Consider the following 18,075-nt stretch of genomic DNA (forward strand, 5'->3'; position numbering starts at 1 on the left):
TATATAACCAAGTCTACAGCTATCAACTGTTCTGGAGGACCAAAGATCCACAGATTTTTCATTGGTCCTCTTCCATAGGGTAAAATGAATATGATCAGGTGGGCTTAGATTAAGTAAGCGAATAAAAGGAACATTAGTCCACAGCAGGTATAAGCTGTAAAAAAAAAAATTCAGGAGTGATTTGTTGAAACAGTACAAGAATTACCTTTTTATTTTTATAAATAGATGCTAAATTACAATAGGCAAAAATCATACTGTAAAAATAAAACAATAAGCATATCTAAAATAGCTCTTAGTGACTATGAATATGCTGAAGATATTTTAGTGGTAATCATTTCCAAGTATCGAGAAAGAAATGTCTCCTCAAGAGGTACCATCATCATTCATGTTAGTTGATAAATACATTAAACAGCTGTATCAGATCCAAAGCAACCAAGTTATTATGGTATATCAAATTTGTAATGGAGAAAAGATTTTTTTTAAATATTCAAACCATCAGTGACATCCATTTAAGTTGTTTAATTCCACAGGAATCTCTATGGCACATGGACGATTTAAAAAAAATATCAGATTTATACTCATGAACTAGTCTCAAGAATTCATTGCTCATTTCCCATAAATTTGTGCTGAGTGATTAGTTATATATAGCCCTCCTGTGCATTTATTAAAAAATCTGTAAATCTATTTCACTATAGTTACAGTACATCTCTAGAGAATCTAAGATGGCAAAACTTGGTTTACATTGGATGGTAAACAATGATAGCTATTAATGAAAGACAACTTGGCCACTGCTAGCAAAAATAGTTGTTTCAATTACTGAGAGCAGATGTATCAATAAATAAACCACCAGTAACATTGAAAACCAAATTCAATATAAAAATATCTTTACAGAATAAAAATTTCTTTGCAACCATTCACAATAGAATACAGATATTTACAGCACAGTATGGGCATGATATCAGCTCTGAGAATCTCAGTAGCCCATTTTGTTAGTATGTTTATAAAAGTATATGAAAAAAAATTAAAATATTTGACACCATTTTCAGATTATATAATTTTAATCTCCAATTTGAAAGGGAATGTTCTTACTTCCTTCTAGCTTTTCCTTGCATCTTTAGCAAAGGGAAAGACCTTTGGTAATGTGGTTCACTTGTCATCACTTTAATATACTGTACTTGATACAGTGAATTACATTTAATTTTGTGGATAATGAATATCTTAAAAGAACATGACTGAAAATTAAAATCAATTATAATGCTTCAATTATTGTGCTGTTTTCAAAGACATACAACCTTATTGTTCTTGTGCCACACATTATATAAGGGAATGGAGTGTAAAAGTTCCACTTCTTATGAAAACTAATACAGAAAGCCAAAGCTAGACTAAATACTGGGAGATGTTCTTTGAACAAATGGAGAATTGCTGATCTTTTTAAATGAACTAAAATGGCAAAACTGACAAGTTTGTAGAGTGGAATAATGGACCAGCCAACTAATTGAGTTATCATAGTCCACACCATCTAATAAAGAATCTTGTCCTGAAATTAAGTTTACTTCATTTCAAAATTATGCAAAAATTGATGAAATTAATACTGTAAAAGATTCAGCATCCAACTTCTGAAATGCTCTTTTGTTGAGACCTGTGGCTCCATTTGTGAAATATTCAGCTGGGCTGCGTGAAGTCTACTCCTTAAAATAAACTTCTAAAACTGGAAAGAGAAGCAGAGTATTTATTACGAATATATTAACTTTAAGTTAAGAATGAGCCAGTTATTTACATTAACACCAAATCTGCTTGTGTTGAAAGAGGTACACTTTTGACCATTATGTGTAATTGCTTTAATTCTCTTAATAAATACCCTCCTTCGGATCTTCAATAAACATCACATTATCCTAGCTCTACCATCCCACTCACCAATACAGTTTCTTTTTAAAATTGGAACTGGTAATCAGAAAGACACCCTATCCATGGGTTTAACCCAAACAATATTAAGAACCCCTCCGAAAAAATTTTAAAAACCTGCAGATGCTGGAAATATGAAATAAAAACAGAAAATGCTGTAATCTTTTTGGGCAGCATCTGTGGAAAGGGAAAGTTAATCTTTCAGTTTGAAGACCCTTTGTATTATTTTTAAAACCAAGTATAGAAGACAAATCTTAAAAACTGCCAGTCCAGAAAAAAGGCTTATTGAGCATCATAAAGATATCTCGCTCTGTCTGGACAACCTCAAAAATCTGAAAGCTAGGGAATAAATGAGCAACCTGTACATCACTGAATGACACGAAAATGTGAGCACTTCTTTCAACTTCAGTCACAGTCATACTGGGATCCTCAAGATTGAAAATGATAGATTTTAAGTATATGGAGCAAAGGAGCTAATATCAGATTGATCCAAATGGACAAATCAGGTATGAGTGCTGAACAACCTACTTTATTTTATTTTGACTGTATCAGTCCTCAGTTCATTTTCTTCTTTTGGTGGCAATCTTTGTAGTGGGTGGGGGTTAGATCACAGTGGGTATGAAAATTGTAAAGCACATCTCAAGATAGAGAGATTAATGTGCCACATGTACAAAGTTTCTCAAAGATAGAGAGGTCAGATTTAACACAGCTAGTTGAGATAATTAGACTGGATGGATGGTAAATTCATCAAGGAACAGAGATCCCTGGACGATCAGACAGAGGGTCCACAGGATTATAATTCCACGTTCTTAAAGAGTTGAATGAGTATGGTCAGACAATGAATGTTTTCCTATGATGTGGGGAAGTATCTTTATTCAAAATTGTGGAAAAATGTACACTTGATATTGTTGATGTACAGAAGAATTTAAAAATTTTGGCCAAATTGGAACATCTATTTTAACAGTTACATGTTTCATTTCTTCAGATTTTATTAAGTATCATAAATTACTCACTTGCAATTTAACAGTCAGTAGAACATTCTGATACTCCTTTAGGGGAGCATGCATCCTGGGAATGACAAAGAGGGCTTACTGATGTTCTAAGAGGGGACAAAGAACTGACGGTGGTGGTAGAAAGGCCATGGTGACGCATTTCCTGAATTGCACGTTCTCTGTAGAATCAACAATTAGAAAGATAAAAAGAACATTTTTTGTCTGCAAACACTTTGTTTCCTGGAAACAAGAAACTATCAATAATTTCTGATGTATAATCAAGAGTATATGCTCGAACAATTACAGTCAAAAATAATGTTCTGTCCACGATATCAGAAGGCAATACTGACAGCTAAAATCTAAGTAGATAAATTTTCCAGTCACCCAAACCATGTACCAAAAGTAGATTTCTCCAAACAATCAGGATAAGCTGTCCTGTCCAAATTAGGATATTCAAATGGCCTCAAAAAATTGAAATAAAGAATGTATATATTTTTAATACTGTACTAGAGACATTACCTTTCAAAACGTTCTGTCGTGAGTTGCCGTTTTATAAGATCAAGCTCAGTTTGAAGCTGTGAAGATTTAGTACGAAGCTGAACTAATTCTCGATTCTGACTTGATCTGTGAAGAATTAGTAACATTGGAGATAAGGAACACCAGACCATCAAATTTCAAAGTGTTAATTACCGGATTTTACGGAAGTGAATTCCAATGGGAAATGTGTGAGGAACCAAGTTAGCCACTGTCTAAAATGCAACACTATAAACGTTGAAAGTCTGAAATAAGAGAAATAACTAGTAGATGAAGGGAAAAACTAAATAATCTTTCATTAGAACTGCTTAGTTCTGACACAATCTTGAAAGGCCATTATCTGAAATTGCTGAGTTGAGCCCCGAGCTTCCAGTTGCTTGTCACTTTAATTCTCCATTCACTCCTATTCTGACCTATCCATTTTTGGCCTCATACACTGTTTCAATTTAAGATAGAGGAATAGCAACTTATTTTCTGAATAACCATACATAAATTGGATAAATGGTTAATATATCACTTGCTTAGAACAATTACTTATCCCCCGTTGGATACTATTTCTCAAGTGAAAGACCATATGTTATGCATCTAATAAAATACCATAGTTTGCATATTTGTAGGCATTTTTGGTTGAATATGTTTGTTGGAGTTATTTAGAATAGGGTTTAAAAAACTTATAATTACATTTCTTGGAATGTAAAATTAACCATCAACTATATGCAGAAATTAGAAGCCTCTTTGGAAGCAGAATAAAAATTTTCTGTTGAACAATCTACACTAATTGACTGCACTAGAGTACTCGTGCTTCAACTGTTCATCTTTCTCTCTTGTGACTCATCTTGTATCCAAACAGCCAAACCAAGATTGATAGATCACTATTCTATCACTTGATAGAATACCACGTGAAACATTACAGTGACCACATAATGAATTGGCTCTAAAGTAGCTTGGGTAATGAAAGGTACAGCATGAATGCAAGTCTTCCATCATTATTCTGAAATTAAGATGCTGCTCAAGTGTTACGAAATTACAAGGAAATTACTAATGGGTTTAGCAGATCATGACAGATTTCTAACTATTAAACTCTCAATCTTTCCATTATACTTTGAATTTTTGATGATCACATGTTTTTTTTTTGAAATGGATGTAATCCATTATAAATCTTTAGCATGTCTATAGAAAAAAAGCTTAGAGGTCTTCAAACTTGTTTTTTTCCGTAGATCTGTAACTTCTCTCCTAGCTGCCGATGAACAAACGTTCACTAGCAAGTTGAGAATGGCTCTGAACAAGTTCAGAGAAACAATCCAGATGATGTTTGTTAGTTTGTAACAGGAAGGATATTGCAAAATCCCCTGAAAAGGATAAGCGCTCTTGCGATTTCTCTAATGATTTTTCAATCCAAAATTAATTCAGTGAAGACTTTTTATTGACGATGGGGCAAAGACCTGGAGTTTGCTAGCACTTGCAAAGCTAACTAAGGCTTGCCACTCAGATCTAGGTCTCTCAGTGGCGTGAACTTTCCTTTCTCTAGCATAAGACTCCATTGGGCATCAGTTCAAGGGAATTCCTGACATTCAGTAGTTGTGAGGCCATCAAGCTGGATAAGCAGTCAATTACATTAGAAAATTCTCACAGACAGCAGGCTGAACAATTTTTCTGGCTAATATTTTAAGCATTCCACAGAGTGCTAAATAAAGGCAGGACATACACATAAGATGAAGGTACAAGCTGAAATCTTTAAAACAATTTTAAACCTACAGCCTGACTCTACTGTCATTGGCAAAGTGCTCATGCTTTTTTTGCAAGCAAACAAAAAGAAACAACTTTGATTACTTTGCTCCTTTGGTGGAAATTTGTGGAGAGAAAGCTGTCTCCATTTGTCATGGCAAGTCCTGGCATGACAAGGCCTCCTGCAATGCAAGCAGCATTATGTTGGGAGGCCAGAACACACCAAGCATAAAATCTTGACAGTTAGCCACACCTTTTAGCTTCGCCAACTGTTAAAGCTCCCAAATGTTCCTGTTTTTCGAAATTATTCAACAGTTACTAAAAAAAACCTATTTTAAATACTGAAAACCTACATAGCAAAAAAAGTGAACCAATTAAAACGAATAATTTATTATAGTTCCTTGCAATTTTTTTTCCTTTTGAAACCAATGTGCCAACCTAGCCAGGAGCAGGTTGCTTGAAGGGATGTCATGCTCCACTATGACCCCCTCCAAATGAGTGGTGGGTATTGTGCTCCAACTTAGGCCTTCCCTGGGAAATCTGGCTTTCATGGAGAAATCTCAAAGTTGCAACTGAGGTAACTTCAATACTTCTCTGCAAAATTTGGGCAATTCGAACTTGAAATAATTATGTGAGGGATTAAGCTAAGCAGTAATTCTTCATCACTTTATGAAAAACACGATACGCCTCAGGCAAATTTTCAAGACTATCAGGATTTTCAAGAAATTCTTAAGTTTTCATCAATTCAACCAGCCTTTTATCAGCCTGTGGAAGTGCATGAATCACTGCCAGTGGTTTTAGGATATCCAGGCTAAACTCAGCACACACAGAAATCCTGCAGTTGCTGTCAGTTTCAATATAGATCACAATGATGTTATTCGCCTGGAGGGCTTGAGTTGCAAGGAAAGACTAGAAAGCTGGGGCTTTTTTTCTGGAGCATAGGAGGCTGAGGGATGACCTTAGAGAGGTATATAAAACCATAAGGGGCATAGATAAACTAAATGGTCACAGGCTTTTTCCCAGGGTAGGGGTGTCTAAAAAATGGAGAGCATAGGTGAGAGGGGGAAGGATTTAAAGAGACGTGAGGGGCAACTTTTTCCACACAGAGGGTGGTGGGTATGTGGAACAAGTTGCCAGAGGAAATGGTAGACATGGATACAATTACAATGTTTAAAATATATTTGAACATGAACATAGATAGGAACAGTTTAGAGGGATATTGGTCAAATGCAGCCAAATGGGACTAACACAGACAGGCAACTTGTTTGGCATGGATGAGTTGGGCAAACGAACCCGCTTCAACAAATGTTCAGACCAATGTGTTCACTAGGTTTACTACTTAAGTTTCCTCGTATGACAAAAGTAATTTGTTTTGTGAAATTTAATGGAACTTTTAAACTTATGCCTTAGCATAATAAAAGCCTCTAATGTTTTTCAAACAATGGAATTCAAACACAGCTGGTTTAAATTTGAGGAGTGCTCTCAGAAGCATTTCAGTATTTGGACAAAAAGCTATTATATCATGACTGAGCATTGACATTAAATAAGAACCACTCACACTTTGCTTTCTGCTAGAGATAGCTTATCCCCAAGAAGCTGTATCTCCGACTCTTTTTCATGTTTTGTGAGGTGACATTGAAGCTCCTTTTCCCGTGTTGATGTTAACAATGTCTCAAGGTTCTTTATAGTGACCCGTTCACTGCTCAGTTGTTTCTTCAGAAGTTCATTTTCGGTCTTTACATCTTCTAGTTCACTTAAAGTCTGTAAAGATGTTAGGACAATGTTTTGAGAGGACAAAAAGTACATAACCAATCAGATTCATCAGTACAGGGGAAGATTAAGAAAACCAATCAAGATCTTCACTGAATTATCTGGTAAACTTAGAATAGCAGTGAAACATCTATAATGTGCAGCATTTCAGAAGGTACAGATGCTAGAAAGTTTAATGTCACACTTAGGTAACTCAAGGATATGATCAACTTGATCGGAAGATGTCAACCCCAATCAGAAATCAGGAATCCAGGTAGTGTAGCAGTTAGTGTAACGCTATTACAGCACCAGCGACCCAGGTTCAATTCTGGCTGCTATCTGTAAGGAGTTTGTATGTTCTCCCCGTGTCTGCGTGGGTTTCCTCCGGGTGCTCCAGTTTCCTCCCACATTCCAAAGAGGTACAGGTTAGGAAGTTGTGGGCATGCTATGTCGGCGCCGGAAGTGTAGCGGCACTTGTGGGCTGCCCCCAGAACACTACGCAAAAGATGCATTTCACATTTCAATGTACACGTGACTAACAAAAATATCTTATCCCTTAAAAGATGTCAATTTAGTTTGTAATCTGCTTTTGTTACTGGCTAAGATTATAGAAGGAACTGTTGGGCAAGAAAATATTATTGCTAAAGATACCACAATACAGCTAATGCTAACTGAACTTGCCTCCTAATCAGAGGAGCAGTTTACTTCAGAAAATGGTGTTTCACTTTCCTTACCCAGTTGGGTGTAGGATGTATGGTATGGGCAGAATGTGTGAAAAAGGAAGAGGGAAATGGGGCAAAAATATTCTAACTGTGTGCCATCTATTTAGATGATGTACATTTTTCATTATACAGGCGACGCCTGCATTATGTTCACTCAGATAATGGAAATTTGCCTTTATAGGATTCACAAATAACTACCCAAAAATTTGAGATACAGAACAGAATTTGCTCTCACAGGATTTATGAGAAAAAAAGTAAATAAATAAACATCTTTTTTTCAACTCGCATTTCTTGACACATTAATGTGGAGTGGGGGAGGGATGGTAGTGGTCACCTGTATTCTATTCGTTGAAAACGGAAAGACTGAAATTAAAACAAAGAACCAATTACAATAAATCCATGCTCCTTAAGACCTGTTCTAACTCTTAATACCCTCCAGTTTGTAGCCTGCTTTGGTTCTGGACTAGGATTATAGAAGGAACTCTATTGGAAGATAAAATATGACATCTAAAGATACATGTGTCATACTACAGTTAATGTTATCAAGCCATACCCTTTCATGTTCCATATTTTTGGAAGTAAGTTGCCGTGACAGAGTGTCCTTATTAGAATCGAGTTGGGCACACAGTTCCCTGATTGAGGACAAATCTCCTAAAATACGGGATTTCTCAGCTTGTGTCTGTCGCAGGTCTTCCTCCAATTTGGACATGCTTTTAGCAGAATACGTAATCTCCTTCTCATAAGCTTGTTGGGCAGATATGTGCTAATTTAAAGAAGAATTTGCAGTTACATATACAAAACCATTAATCTTGAAACAAAAGTAACCTTTAGAATGAAGGTTAACTAAGGGGCAAGCTATCAGCAAGTTGAAGTGAAAATAAAGCATTTTATGAACTACTTTCAGTATAGCCTTCCACAGTAGCTCCTGGAACAGCATTCTATCTCAAACTGTAGACTTTACATGCTAGCAGAAATAGGAAACAACAGAAGAAATTTAGTGTGTGAATAAATAATGACAGTTGATAACAGGAGGAAGAAAACATCAGGATAATATGAATTTGAAGGGAAGTTTGAAAACATATACTGTTGAAGCTAGAAAGTCTGACTGGTTGATTCAATGTGTAAATGAATATTGTGCTTTCTAGCTTCTGCTGCCATAAGGCACGATGAAATAAGTATTTCAATAAACCACAATTATCTAATAGTAATACTTTGAACTTTAAGTCTGAAGATGATTAGTCTTATCAGCCAATCAGATTTCATGACCATACCCCTCTCTTATATAAGCCAAGCCTCGTTAAAGAGATATTTACCAAATTTTGCTTCACTTTGCAGTAATGATTTAAGAAAGGTGGTTGATTTTAAAACAAATACACAACATGAAATGTGTTGGCTTGTGGATACCTTCTAGAGGATCTTGTCAATACCGATTTCTAAATCACAAGGTAGGAATCTTAAATCAAATTAAGCTTATATACAGATTAAAAATTATTTAGAGATGACTCAACATGAAACAGTATTACACAGCGTAAAGTAAAATATTAGTTTAAAAATATTTAGATTTTACAACTTTAGTCATACATAATACCTCTTGTATTTCCCTTTCTAGCTTGACCACTCGTTCTTCAAGATGTCGTCTCTCTGTATCTACAGACAGGAGCTCCAAGCGAATTGAACTGCTCTCCCCCTCTGCCTGATGGGCCTTATGCTCCCAGTTCTCAGCCTGGTTAGTTGCCAGTCGGAATTGCTCCAGCATGTGATGAAGCTCTTGTTCCTATTATTTTAAAAAAGTACTTAAGTGTAGGTATCTCAAGATTGAAGAATAATATAGACTAATACTCATTCTTGTTTCATCAGTCTTAGGTACCAATCAACTTAATCTAACTGATCCACTCTTTTTCCCCATCATCAATCACTGGCCAATTCAGTGGTTTCCAATGTACATTTTACAAATACAGAAAATACTGATAAAATTTCCATAAACAAAATTATATTTTCAATAAAGCAGGGGTAATTTGACAGAAAACCCAGAATCATCCTTCCTCTTTTGAGTGCTGTCAGACAAGAATTACCAGAGCACAAGTGTATATTGTGAGGATCAGGCACTGAACACCTATTATCTACCATTTCAACTTGGGATGGAACCACATGGAAGGGAACAGCTCTCTTTATATCTTGAGATATAAAGGTGGTTTACACAAAAAGGGGGCCTACAAAATGGAAAGCACAGAAAAATTAATCAGAAGTTCCTGGTTTCTGGAACAATACATTTTTAATACTCATGTGCATGTGAGCTCTGAACTGAATTATATTTATCAAAAGATTTTGAGCATTCACTGTTATAGTTTCTGTACTTTATTAAAACAATACTTTTGTGCTGCTGAGCCAATATTGGGATTCAGCAACCGTACAAGTTGGGCTTTAAGTACCCTTGAAGTCTACATCACACAAAGGTGTTTAAAACAGCAATATTAGGAGAAGGAACAGGAAAAGAAGTGTAAGAAAGATAAAGTACAAGAATTTATGAAACCTGCTTGTTTGAATTTCAAATTAATAATTAACCCAGCATCAAATGCTACCTGCAGAAGAGTATTCCAACCTTCTACCACCCTTTGCTTTGAAGTCTCTTCTAGAAAGGTTTGTTTACTCCAATCTTAGATTCCTTGCACTGTGGAAACAGTTTCTCTTAGTGCATGGAAAGCTTCAATCAAAGCACTCCTTAATCTTCTAAATTCCACTGATTACATCTCAGAGAAATTTAACTGTACAATTTTATATATCGTTCTGGTAAATTTATGCAGAATAGAGCATTCCCTCCAGAACTGTTCAAAACATTTCTTTTCTATAACCCCTACTCCTGTGTATTCTAGTCCTTTAGATTTAATGAAAGCTGTCCCATTTGCCTTTTTGATTATTTTCTGTCAATATCTATGATAATTTAGTAATCTATTTCTGTGGAGCCCTAAACCTTGGACCTTCACTTTTTCTAACTTTGAACCATTTCAAAAGTCCTCTCTTTTATCCTTTCCAGGCCCAAAGTCGATAATCTCATACTTAAATCCATTTGCCAGTTTGTCCATTCACTAAATCTACCAATAGCTTTGTAATTTTTTTAATGCTTTAATCTTTACTATTTACAATGACATCATCTTTGTGACATCAACAAATGTGGATATATGGCTCTCTGTTCCACTATCAAAATTGTTTAATATGATGGACTGCTGCAATCCCACAAAAATCCTTGCAGGACACCACTTGCTTCATCCTGCCAACATGAATATACATGTCTACTATTCTACACTCTTACACTGTTTCTTACCAGTCATGCCATTTCTTAAAGAGGTCAATAACTTTCCTTCAATTCCATGAGCTTTAAGTTTTCCTAATTCCTTATGAGAAATTTTATCGATGTCTTCTGAAAATCGAAATAGATGGAATCATAGAATTCTTACAGCACAGGAGGCAATCATTTGTGCCTTGCAGGATTTTTTGCAAAAGGATTGAATTAGTCCCATTCCCTAGCTCTTTACCCAAAACCTTAAAAATATTTGTGCTTTAATTACTTAATTTATTCCTTTTTAAGAAACAAGTGAATCTGGTTCCACCACTTTTTCCAGACAGTGGATGTCAGATACATTATGATCTGAGATTCATTGTCTGAAAAAGTGGTGGAACCAGACTCATTTTGCTACATTCAGAAAGTCATCAAAGTAGCACATCACGGGAATCACCCTACCCTCTACGGACTCTCTCTATACTTTTCGCTGCCTCGGTAAAGCAGCCAGCATAATCAAAGACCCCACCCACCTCAGACATACACTCTTCTCCCCTCCCCCATTGGCAAAAGATACAAAAGCCTGAAAGCACATACCACTAGGCTCAAGGATAGCTCCTTTCCCGCTGTTACATCACCATTGAATGGTTCCCTAGTACAATAAGATGGATTCTTGACCTCACAATCTACCTTGTTATGACCTTGCAACTTATTGTCTACCTGCACTGCACTTTCTCTGTAGTCGTTACACTCTATTCTGCATTCTGTTATTGTTTTACCTTGTACTACACCTTAATGCACTGTGTAATGAATTGATTTGTATGAATGGTATGCAAAACAAATTTTACACTGTACTTCGGTACAGGTGACAATAAACCAATTCCAAGTGCAGACATTAACATTTGTAGACATTTCTCCTATCTACTAGTTTCAAAAAATTCAGTCAGGTATCAAAAAATTCAGTCAGGTACATGAAGTATCATCGATCTTTCACAAATCCATATCTGGTCCTGGGGATTGTCACGTGTTTTTTTTCCTTTAATCATTTCTTACCTTGGCAACCATTAAGCTTTCTATTCTTGCCACCTCATTGATGTAGTTATGTACTCTTGATTTGAAATCATCCTTTTCTTGCAAAGCTTGCTCTAGTTCACTGTTGATTGCCTAAGATGAAGATTAGTTAGTTATCAACGAGATATAAACTGTGTAATGCAGAGACAAATAATGCAAAATGGTATTTCATTCACTATTCCTAAAACCAAAATGTTTGAAATATAAAGCTTTTTGAATGGCACCATTTCACCTGTACCTAGAGTGAATCATATACAAGATAAAAAAAAACACAATGATGCTGGAGGAACTCAGCAGGCCAGTCAGCATCCTTGCTTTTCTCCATGGATGCTGCCTGGCCTGCTGAGTCCCTCCAGTGTTACCGTGTTTTTCATCTAGATTCCAGCATCTACAGTCCTTTGTCTCTCTCATATACAAAATAGTCCAGCTGCTGGCCTTACACTGATTACAATATTACTTCCAATAAGACATTTCAAATGAAATTTTGGGTACTGTTAATGTGTGCAAAACCATTTGCTGTTATCGTATTTAAAATGTCAGTGAAAATCCAAAGAGTTCAGCATTGCAGTGGAACTTCCCAGGCCTTATGTTTGTGAATGACCTCTGACATTGTGACGCAGGCTGGACTGTAATGAATCAGTACACATTCCTATGGGTCAAATCTGTTGGTTAGCATTCCTATGGGTCAAATCTGTTGGTTAGCACACTCCCAACCAGTTCAAGCAATTTTTATGGAGATGATTATGACTTAAGTTAGCATCCGTCTACAAGGGAGTTCAGATCATTACATCTCATTAGTGAAAATCTAAGCAGCAATTAGTTCCATCTCGGGACCACAATCCAATCCAACAAGCACTGCTGAGTGTAATGGTAGCGAGCAACACTGTACCATATTTCCTTGTTAATGATATCGGCTGCCTCCATTCCATCATAACAGGTTAACCAAAAGAATTTTATTTTGATTTGAACTCAAGAGCAGCACAAATGTTTTGCCCATAACAGTGCTGAGTTAGAAGAAAGCTCCAATAATAAACTTGGGAGAGGAAATGAATCATTGAACACACCACTTCCCTCTTGAGAGAGAGCAGTTTATTTAACCATCAGCAAGTTGGGGGTGGCGGGGGGGAAGGAAGGTTGGGGCAGAGCAGGGTATAGGGAATTGCTGAATTTCAAGGTCACTCAGGGCTGATACAGACAATTGCGTTTTGTTACGGTTTGTACTGCTGGGACCAGACACCAAGAAGACTGCGTTATTGAGCGCACCAGAAGAAACAGTGAACTCCCAATGGTGTGTGACCAGTATCGAATCCGGTTATTTTCAAATCCACAGGTTCTTTCAGGAGTCCAAGAATGAGCTGAAAACAACTTGGTGCTTCACAAAGTTTTACTGGAAAAGTTCAAAACAAAGAAACAGTCACAGAGCACATGGCACCAGCTTTACTACTAGGAGATAAGCCGAGACAAAGGGAACTAAAGCTGAGCTAGGGCCTGGGGGGGGAGTGAGCAAGAGAGAGATAGAGGCAAGATAAGCAAGAGAGATAGAGGCAAGACAGAGATAAGCAAGAGAGTTATCAGCAAAAGAAACTACACCTTTTATACCTGAGATAAGAGGTACTCCTTAGCTAACAACAGTCCAATCAGGAAACCTATTAGATGCCTAAGGCAAAACCAACCAATGAGAAAGCATGCATTCACCTGATGGGCAAACCAATAAGCTAGGAAGCGGCCATTCCTTGTACAGCCACTTGAGGTGTATTAAACACTATACATGTTAAAAAAAACTACTTAAAACAGTCGAATCCAACACCAGCAAGCTCTGGCAGCTCTCCAGTCCTTTAAGTGTTTTAACATAATCAGGATCTAAACCATTTACCTGGAGTGAAAAGGGACATGTTTATTAAACTGTAAATCAAAGCAGGAACTCACATTTATGAAAACTAACAAAGACAACGACAGATACTGGAAATAGGATACACAAACAGAAAATGCTGTAAACACTCAAGAAGTGGAAAGAGAAACAGATTTAACATTTCACATTCCAGACTCAATACTGAATTGAACAATTTTAAATAACTAAATAACTAACTCACTTTCTCTCTCAGGATTGGAACTGGCAAGTTAAGCTGTAGGTCATCTATCTGTAATATTGGGTCACTTTTTTTCCCCACTAGCACATTTGGCTCTGCATTTCATAGCTTTGCAGTTTGTGTTTTCTCTCTAACTCCCCTCATTAATCTATAAACTAGATATATTATCAACACCTTAACCCCACACAGCAAGACTGACCCTGCCCTCTCAGTGCTATTCCCTTTGTCCCATCCATTCCTCCGGCACCCTCTCTGCAACTTTAAACTAACCTTTCTCTCTTTCCCAATTTTGACAAAGGGTCTTCAACCTGAAATGTTAACTCCGATCCTTTATCCCCCATAGATGTTACCTGACCTGCCAAGTGTTTCCAGCACATTTTGTTTTTATTCCATTTAAATTGCTTCTTTCATGTCTTTACAGTGTGCCCCAAGCACTTTACAGCCAATAAAAATAACTGTTGGACACTTGTCAGTGTTGTAATGCAGAAAAGCAGAGTCAATATAAGCACTGTAAAGTCCAAAAAATAAAGAGAAAAGTCATCAAATAACCTGTTTTCATGATATTTAATTAAGAAAGAAATATTGCTCAGAACACCAGAATTCTACTGCTCTTCTTTTAATAAGATGGGATATTTTTCAACCACATCAGGGTAGATTGAGACGCTATGATGTTGTATCCAACAATGACACCTCCACCCAAAACTGCAGTGGAGTATCATCCCATATTGTGCATTGTCTGGGTATGATTAAATGCATAGCTTGCTGACTCAGATGTAACAGCAAGAGGTTCAGAAGGGAACTCAGGTGATAGACAAACAGACGAGTGGAACATCTTTAAAAGTAGGATGCTACACAGCTTATATGAGTATTCCAGTATCTGCAGGAATAAATGGATTAAAACGTAATCAGAAATTATAAATGACAGTTTGCATAAACTCAGTAAGAGGAAAATCAAGAGGATCACAGAGATGAGTACAGCAATATATATAAAAATTCTAAAACAAAAATGTAGTCACAAGAGCAAGGAAGTTATTTCAAACATAGAACAGGATGAAATGTATTTATTATGACAACACAAAAGTAATCAGGGAAGATACAAGAATGATAAAAGATGAACACTAAACAGCTAACAAGTTAAATGATTGTTTCTTCCAAGAGTTCACTAAGAACAACAAAGTAGCCCTACCAACTAGCACAGAATTAACCAAAATAGAAATATATGAACTGATATCTTAGATAAGCTTATATAGAGGCCCATGAATAGATTAACTTGTACTGTGCCTAGCACAGGGAGGGTGAACAAGGACTCAGTCTGGAATCATGTCTAACCAATCTACCGGAAAGCACTGGTAGATGAAGTTCCACACAAGAGACGGTTAGGAGAAATAAACACACAATACTGAAATTGGGTAGCTTTGGAGGTTGTGTTGCAGCCTTTTTGAACCACAATATTTATTTAACTGCTCAGCTAACCTTCTGATTAACAGCAACTCTAGGATATCAATAGTGAAGGAGTTAGATGACTTTAATATTGTTGAATGTCAAGGTGAGGTGGTAACTCTGTCTGGTTGGAGGTGGTCATTGCCTGACATTTGGGTGATTTGAATATTACTTATTACTTATTAGCCAAAGCTTCCGTATTAGGCTTCAAGCATTCAGGCATGACCTGCTTCATTACCTGAGGAGTTACAAATAGAATTAAGCATTGTACAATTATCAGTAAACATTCTCACTTCTGACTTTAAAATGCAGGGAGGGCCTGATAAGGCAGGTAAGATGACCAGGTCAATGACTCTGCCCTAAAAAACCATTGCAGTAATATTATGGTACTAAGGTGATTGCCAAGCCAGAACTGGCCCAGTAGGTTAATTTCTGGTCACCACACATCAGGAATAATATATTCTTGTGCAAATTCAGCAGAACACCAGCAGGTGTGAAAGGTTTATGAGGATAGAGTACTTAGATTCACTGTGGTATAGATGAAATGATCAAATGAAGAACTTGACAGAGTAGCTAGAAACAACTTCCTCTGGAGTATGATTGATCACATAGCTTGCTGACTCAGATGCAACAGTACTACAATTGAACCAAGAGTGATAGAAGGCTACTGACAGAGACAAGTAAGACATCCTTAAAAACAGGATATTGCATAGCTCATATGCACATTAGAAATTAAATACGACAGTGTGCACTAACTCGAGAAGAAAAAGAGACTCACAGTAATGAATATAGTCATATACATGAATAGAGTCCATACCGAGGAGAATAACCTGGAAGTTAGGCCTAAGTTGTTCAAGGGATTTGTTGAGGCAGCAGGTTGGGGAGGTGGAAATGGGGGAGATGCATGACATCAGCCTTTGTAGCCGGACACCCATCATATGATCTCTTTACCTGGTTAACTCCCTGATGTGAGTGGCCCCAACAATTGCAAGGTGTGGGCTGATAAAGTGGTCTGCAGTTACAGCATGCAACTCAAAAGTGATTTGAACAGGTAGGCTACAAATAGCAGAGGCAGTATCGATGGATCATTTTACATAAAGCTGATCATTAAAAGATGTGGCTGGCAGATGCTGTATGCAAGACATCAACTTCACGGCACACTCCCTTTAATTGCAAACCTACTTCCGAAGCTTTGTGACCTTCTACTAATTTTTCTATGAGTGAACAGTGAAGGTCATGAATCACACACAAAAACATTCCGACTTTTACTGGAAGTAGAGGAAACGTGTACCATGAACATAGAATATTACAGCACAGTACAGGTCCTTTGGTCCATGATGTTGACCTGCGACATTATTAGGTTGACAACTTAACACTGGGCCAACACCAGCCATGCTATGGTGAATCGCTTGTGGAAGAGCGAGATTTCCCAATGCACCTGATTTCACCCAGAAATAATTGGTGGTGGAATCTAAGATAGCTTTTATGCACAATTTGTACATTAAAAACGTATGTAAATGGATCCAATTTCTTAGCTCCGGGCTTTCACAAAAGTCATGTTCAAAATATGATTATTAAAACATTTAATTCACAAAAAAAATGTTGAACTACATAGCCACTAGAGCACAATTCACAGCAAAACATACGAACCAGTCCAAACATCATTCAAGTGGGTACTTCTAGCTGACAAAACAGAAGGACAACATTCATGCAATGGAGGCAGTTTATCAAGAGCCACATGTCAGAACTCTGCTGTCGGAGATATGAATATTGAAGAATAATAGAGAAACTTGGCCTTTACAGCCTTGAAATGAAGTAGCTCTAAAGTACATGGAAGGTAAATTTGGAAAAAATACTTTGAAAACATTTTAAAGTAGAATAAAGGACAAAGATTCAAGAAATCAAAAGGCACATTTAAGACAAATTCAAAGTATTTCATATAAACAGTGCTAAATAACAGATTGTAGGTTGAGGTAAAAAAACTGCAGGCTACTTCTGGATGGATGAGTCTAGTAGGCCCAAATGGACTTTCATCTGTAATTTTTTCTTCTTCTAATAGTTAGGAAGTATTTGTCAGTTATTTTTATATTGCACTAGCGGCAACAGTGTCACTCCATTTTCAGATCTGCACCTGAGTGGGGTTTTGTGGTGAAAACAGTTGCAATTGCTTTGAAATTGCCACATCTATAGGCTACCACTGCAAATAAATCAAACAACTTATGATGAAGGAGAAAATGAAAATATTTTTTCACCTTACATGAATAGGAAATTGCATTCAATTCAAAATTACAATGAACACACAATTAAGTACGCCTAAAGCAGAATGTAATCAGAAAATGACTTAAAGTATGTTTTTTTTAAACCATCACTTCAATATAAAAGCAAAATGAAAATGGAATACTTATATCGTGAAGAGAATGTTTCTAGATGAAAAGTATGGATAAAGGAGGTACAACTTGTTTTGACTGAATGAAGTAAATGGTTCATTTTGAAAACCAAGAAAACAAATACTGAAACTCTGAAGTGAAATCACTCAGGCCAGGGACCATTTGTGAAAGGACAAACAGAGTTAACTTTTC

At 36.6% G+C, this 18,075-nt stretch overlaps 1 protein-coding gene across 5 annotated transcripts in view; it reads right to left on the reverse strand.

Moving 5' to 3' along the window:
* Nucleotides 1-1,426: 1,426 nt before the first annotated feature.
* The window catches only part of cep135 (centrosomal protein 135), an 83,168-nt gene continuing 66,519 nt past the window's right edge, over nt 1,427-18,075 (reverse strand). For 4 of the 5 annotated variants that reach the window (XM_052009997.1, XM_052009998.1, XM_052009999.1 and 1 more), the window contains 7 exons: nt 11,952-12,062; nt 9,213-9,398; nt 8,178-8,387; nt 6,712-6,914; nt 3,414-3,518; nt 2,916-3,073; nt 1,427-1,708 (listed from right to left, as the gene is read on the reverse strand). In XM_052009997.1, coding sequence (XP_051865957.1) covers nt 2,923-3,073; nt 3,414-3,518; nt 6,712-6,914; nt 8,178-8,387; nt 9,213-9,398; nt 11,952-12,062 — 966 coding nt within the window. In that variant the 3' untranslated portion in view covers nt 1,427-1,708; nt 2,916-2,922. The remainder of the gene's footprint in view (nt 1,709-2,915; nt 3,074-3,413; nt 3,519-6,711; nt 6,915-8,177; nt 8,388-9,212; nt 9,399-11,951; nt 12,063-18,075) is intronic. The other variant, XM_052010000.1, reaches the window with a different exon arrangement.

Source organism: Pristis pectinata, chromosome 2 (genome assembly GCF_009764475.1).
Source record: "Pristis pectinata isolate sPriPec2 chromosome 2, sPriPec2.1.pri, whole genome shotgun sequence".
NCBI classification, from domain to species: Eukaryota; Metazoa; Chordata; class Chondrichthyes; order Rhinopristiformes; family Pristidae; genus Pristis; species Pristis pectinata.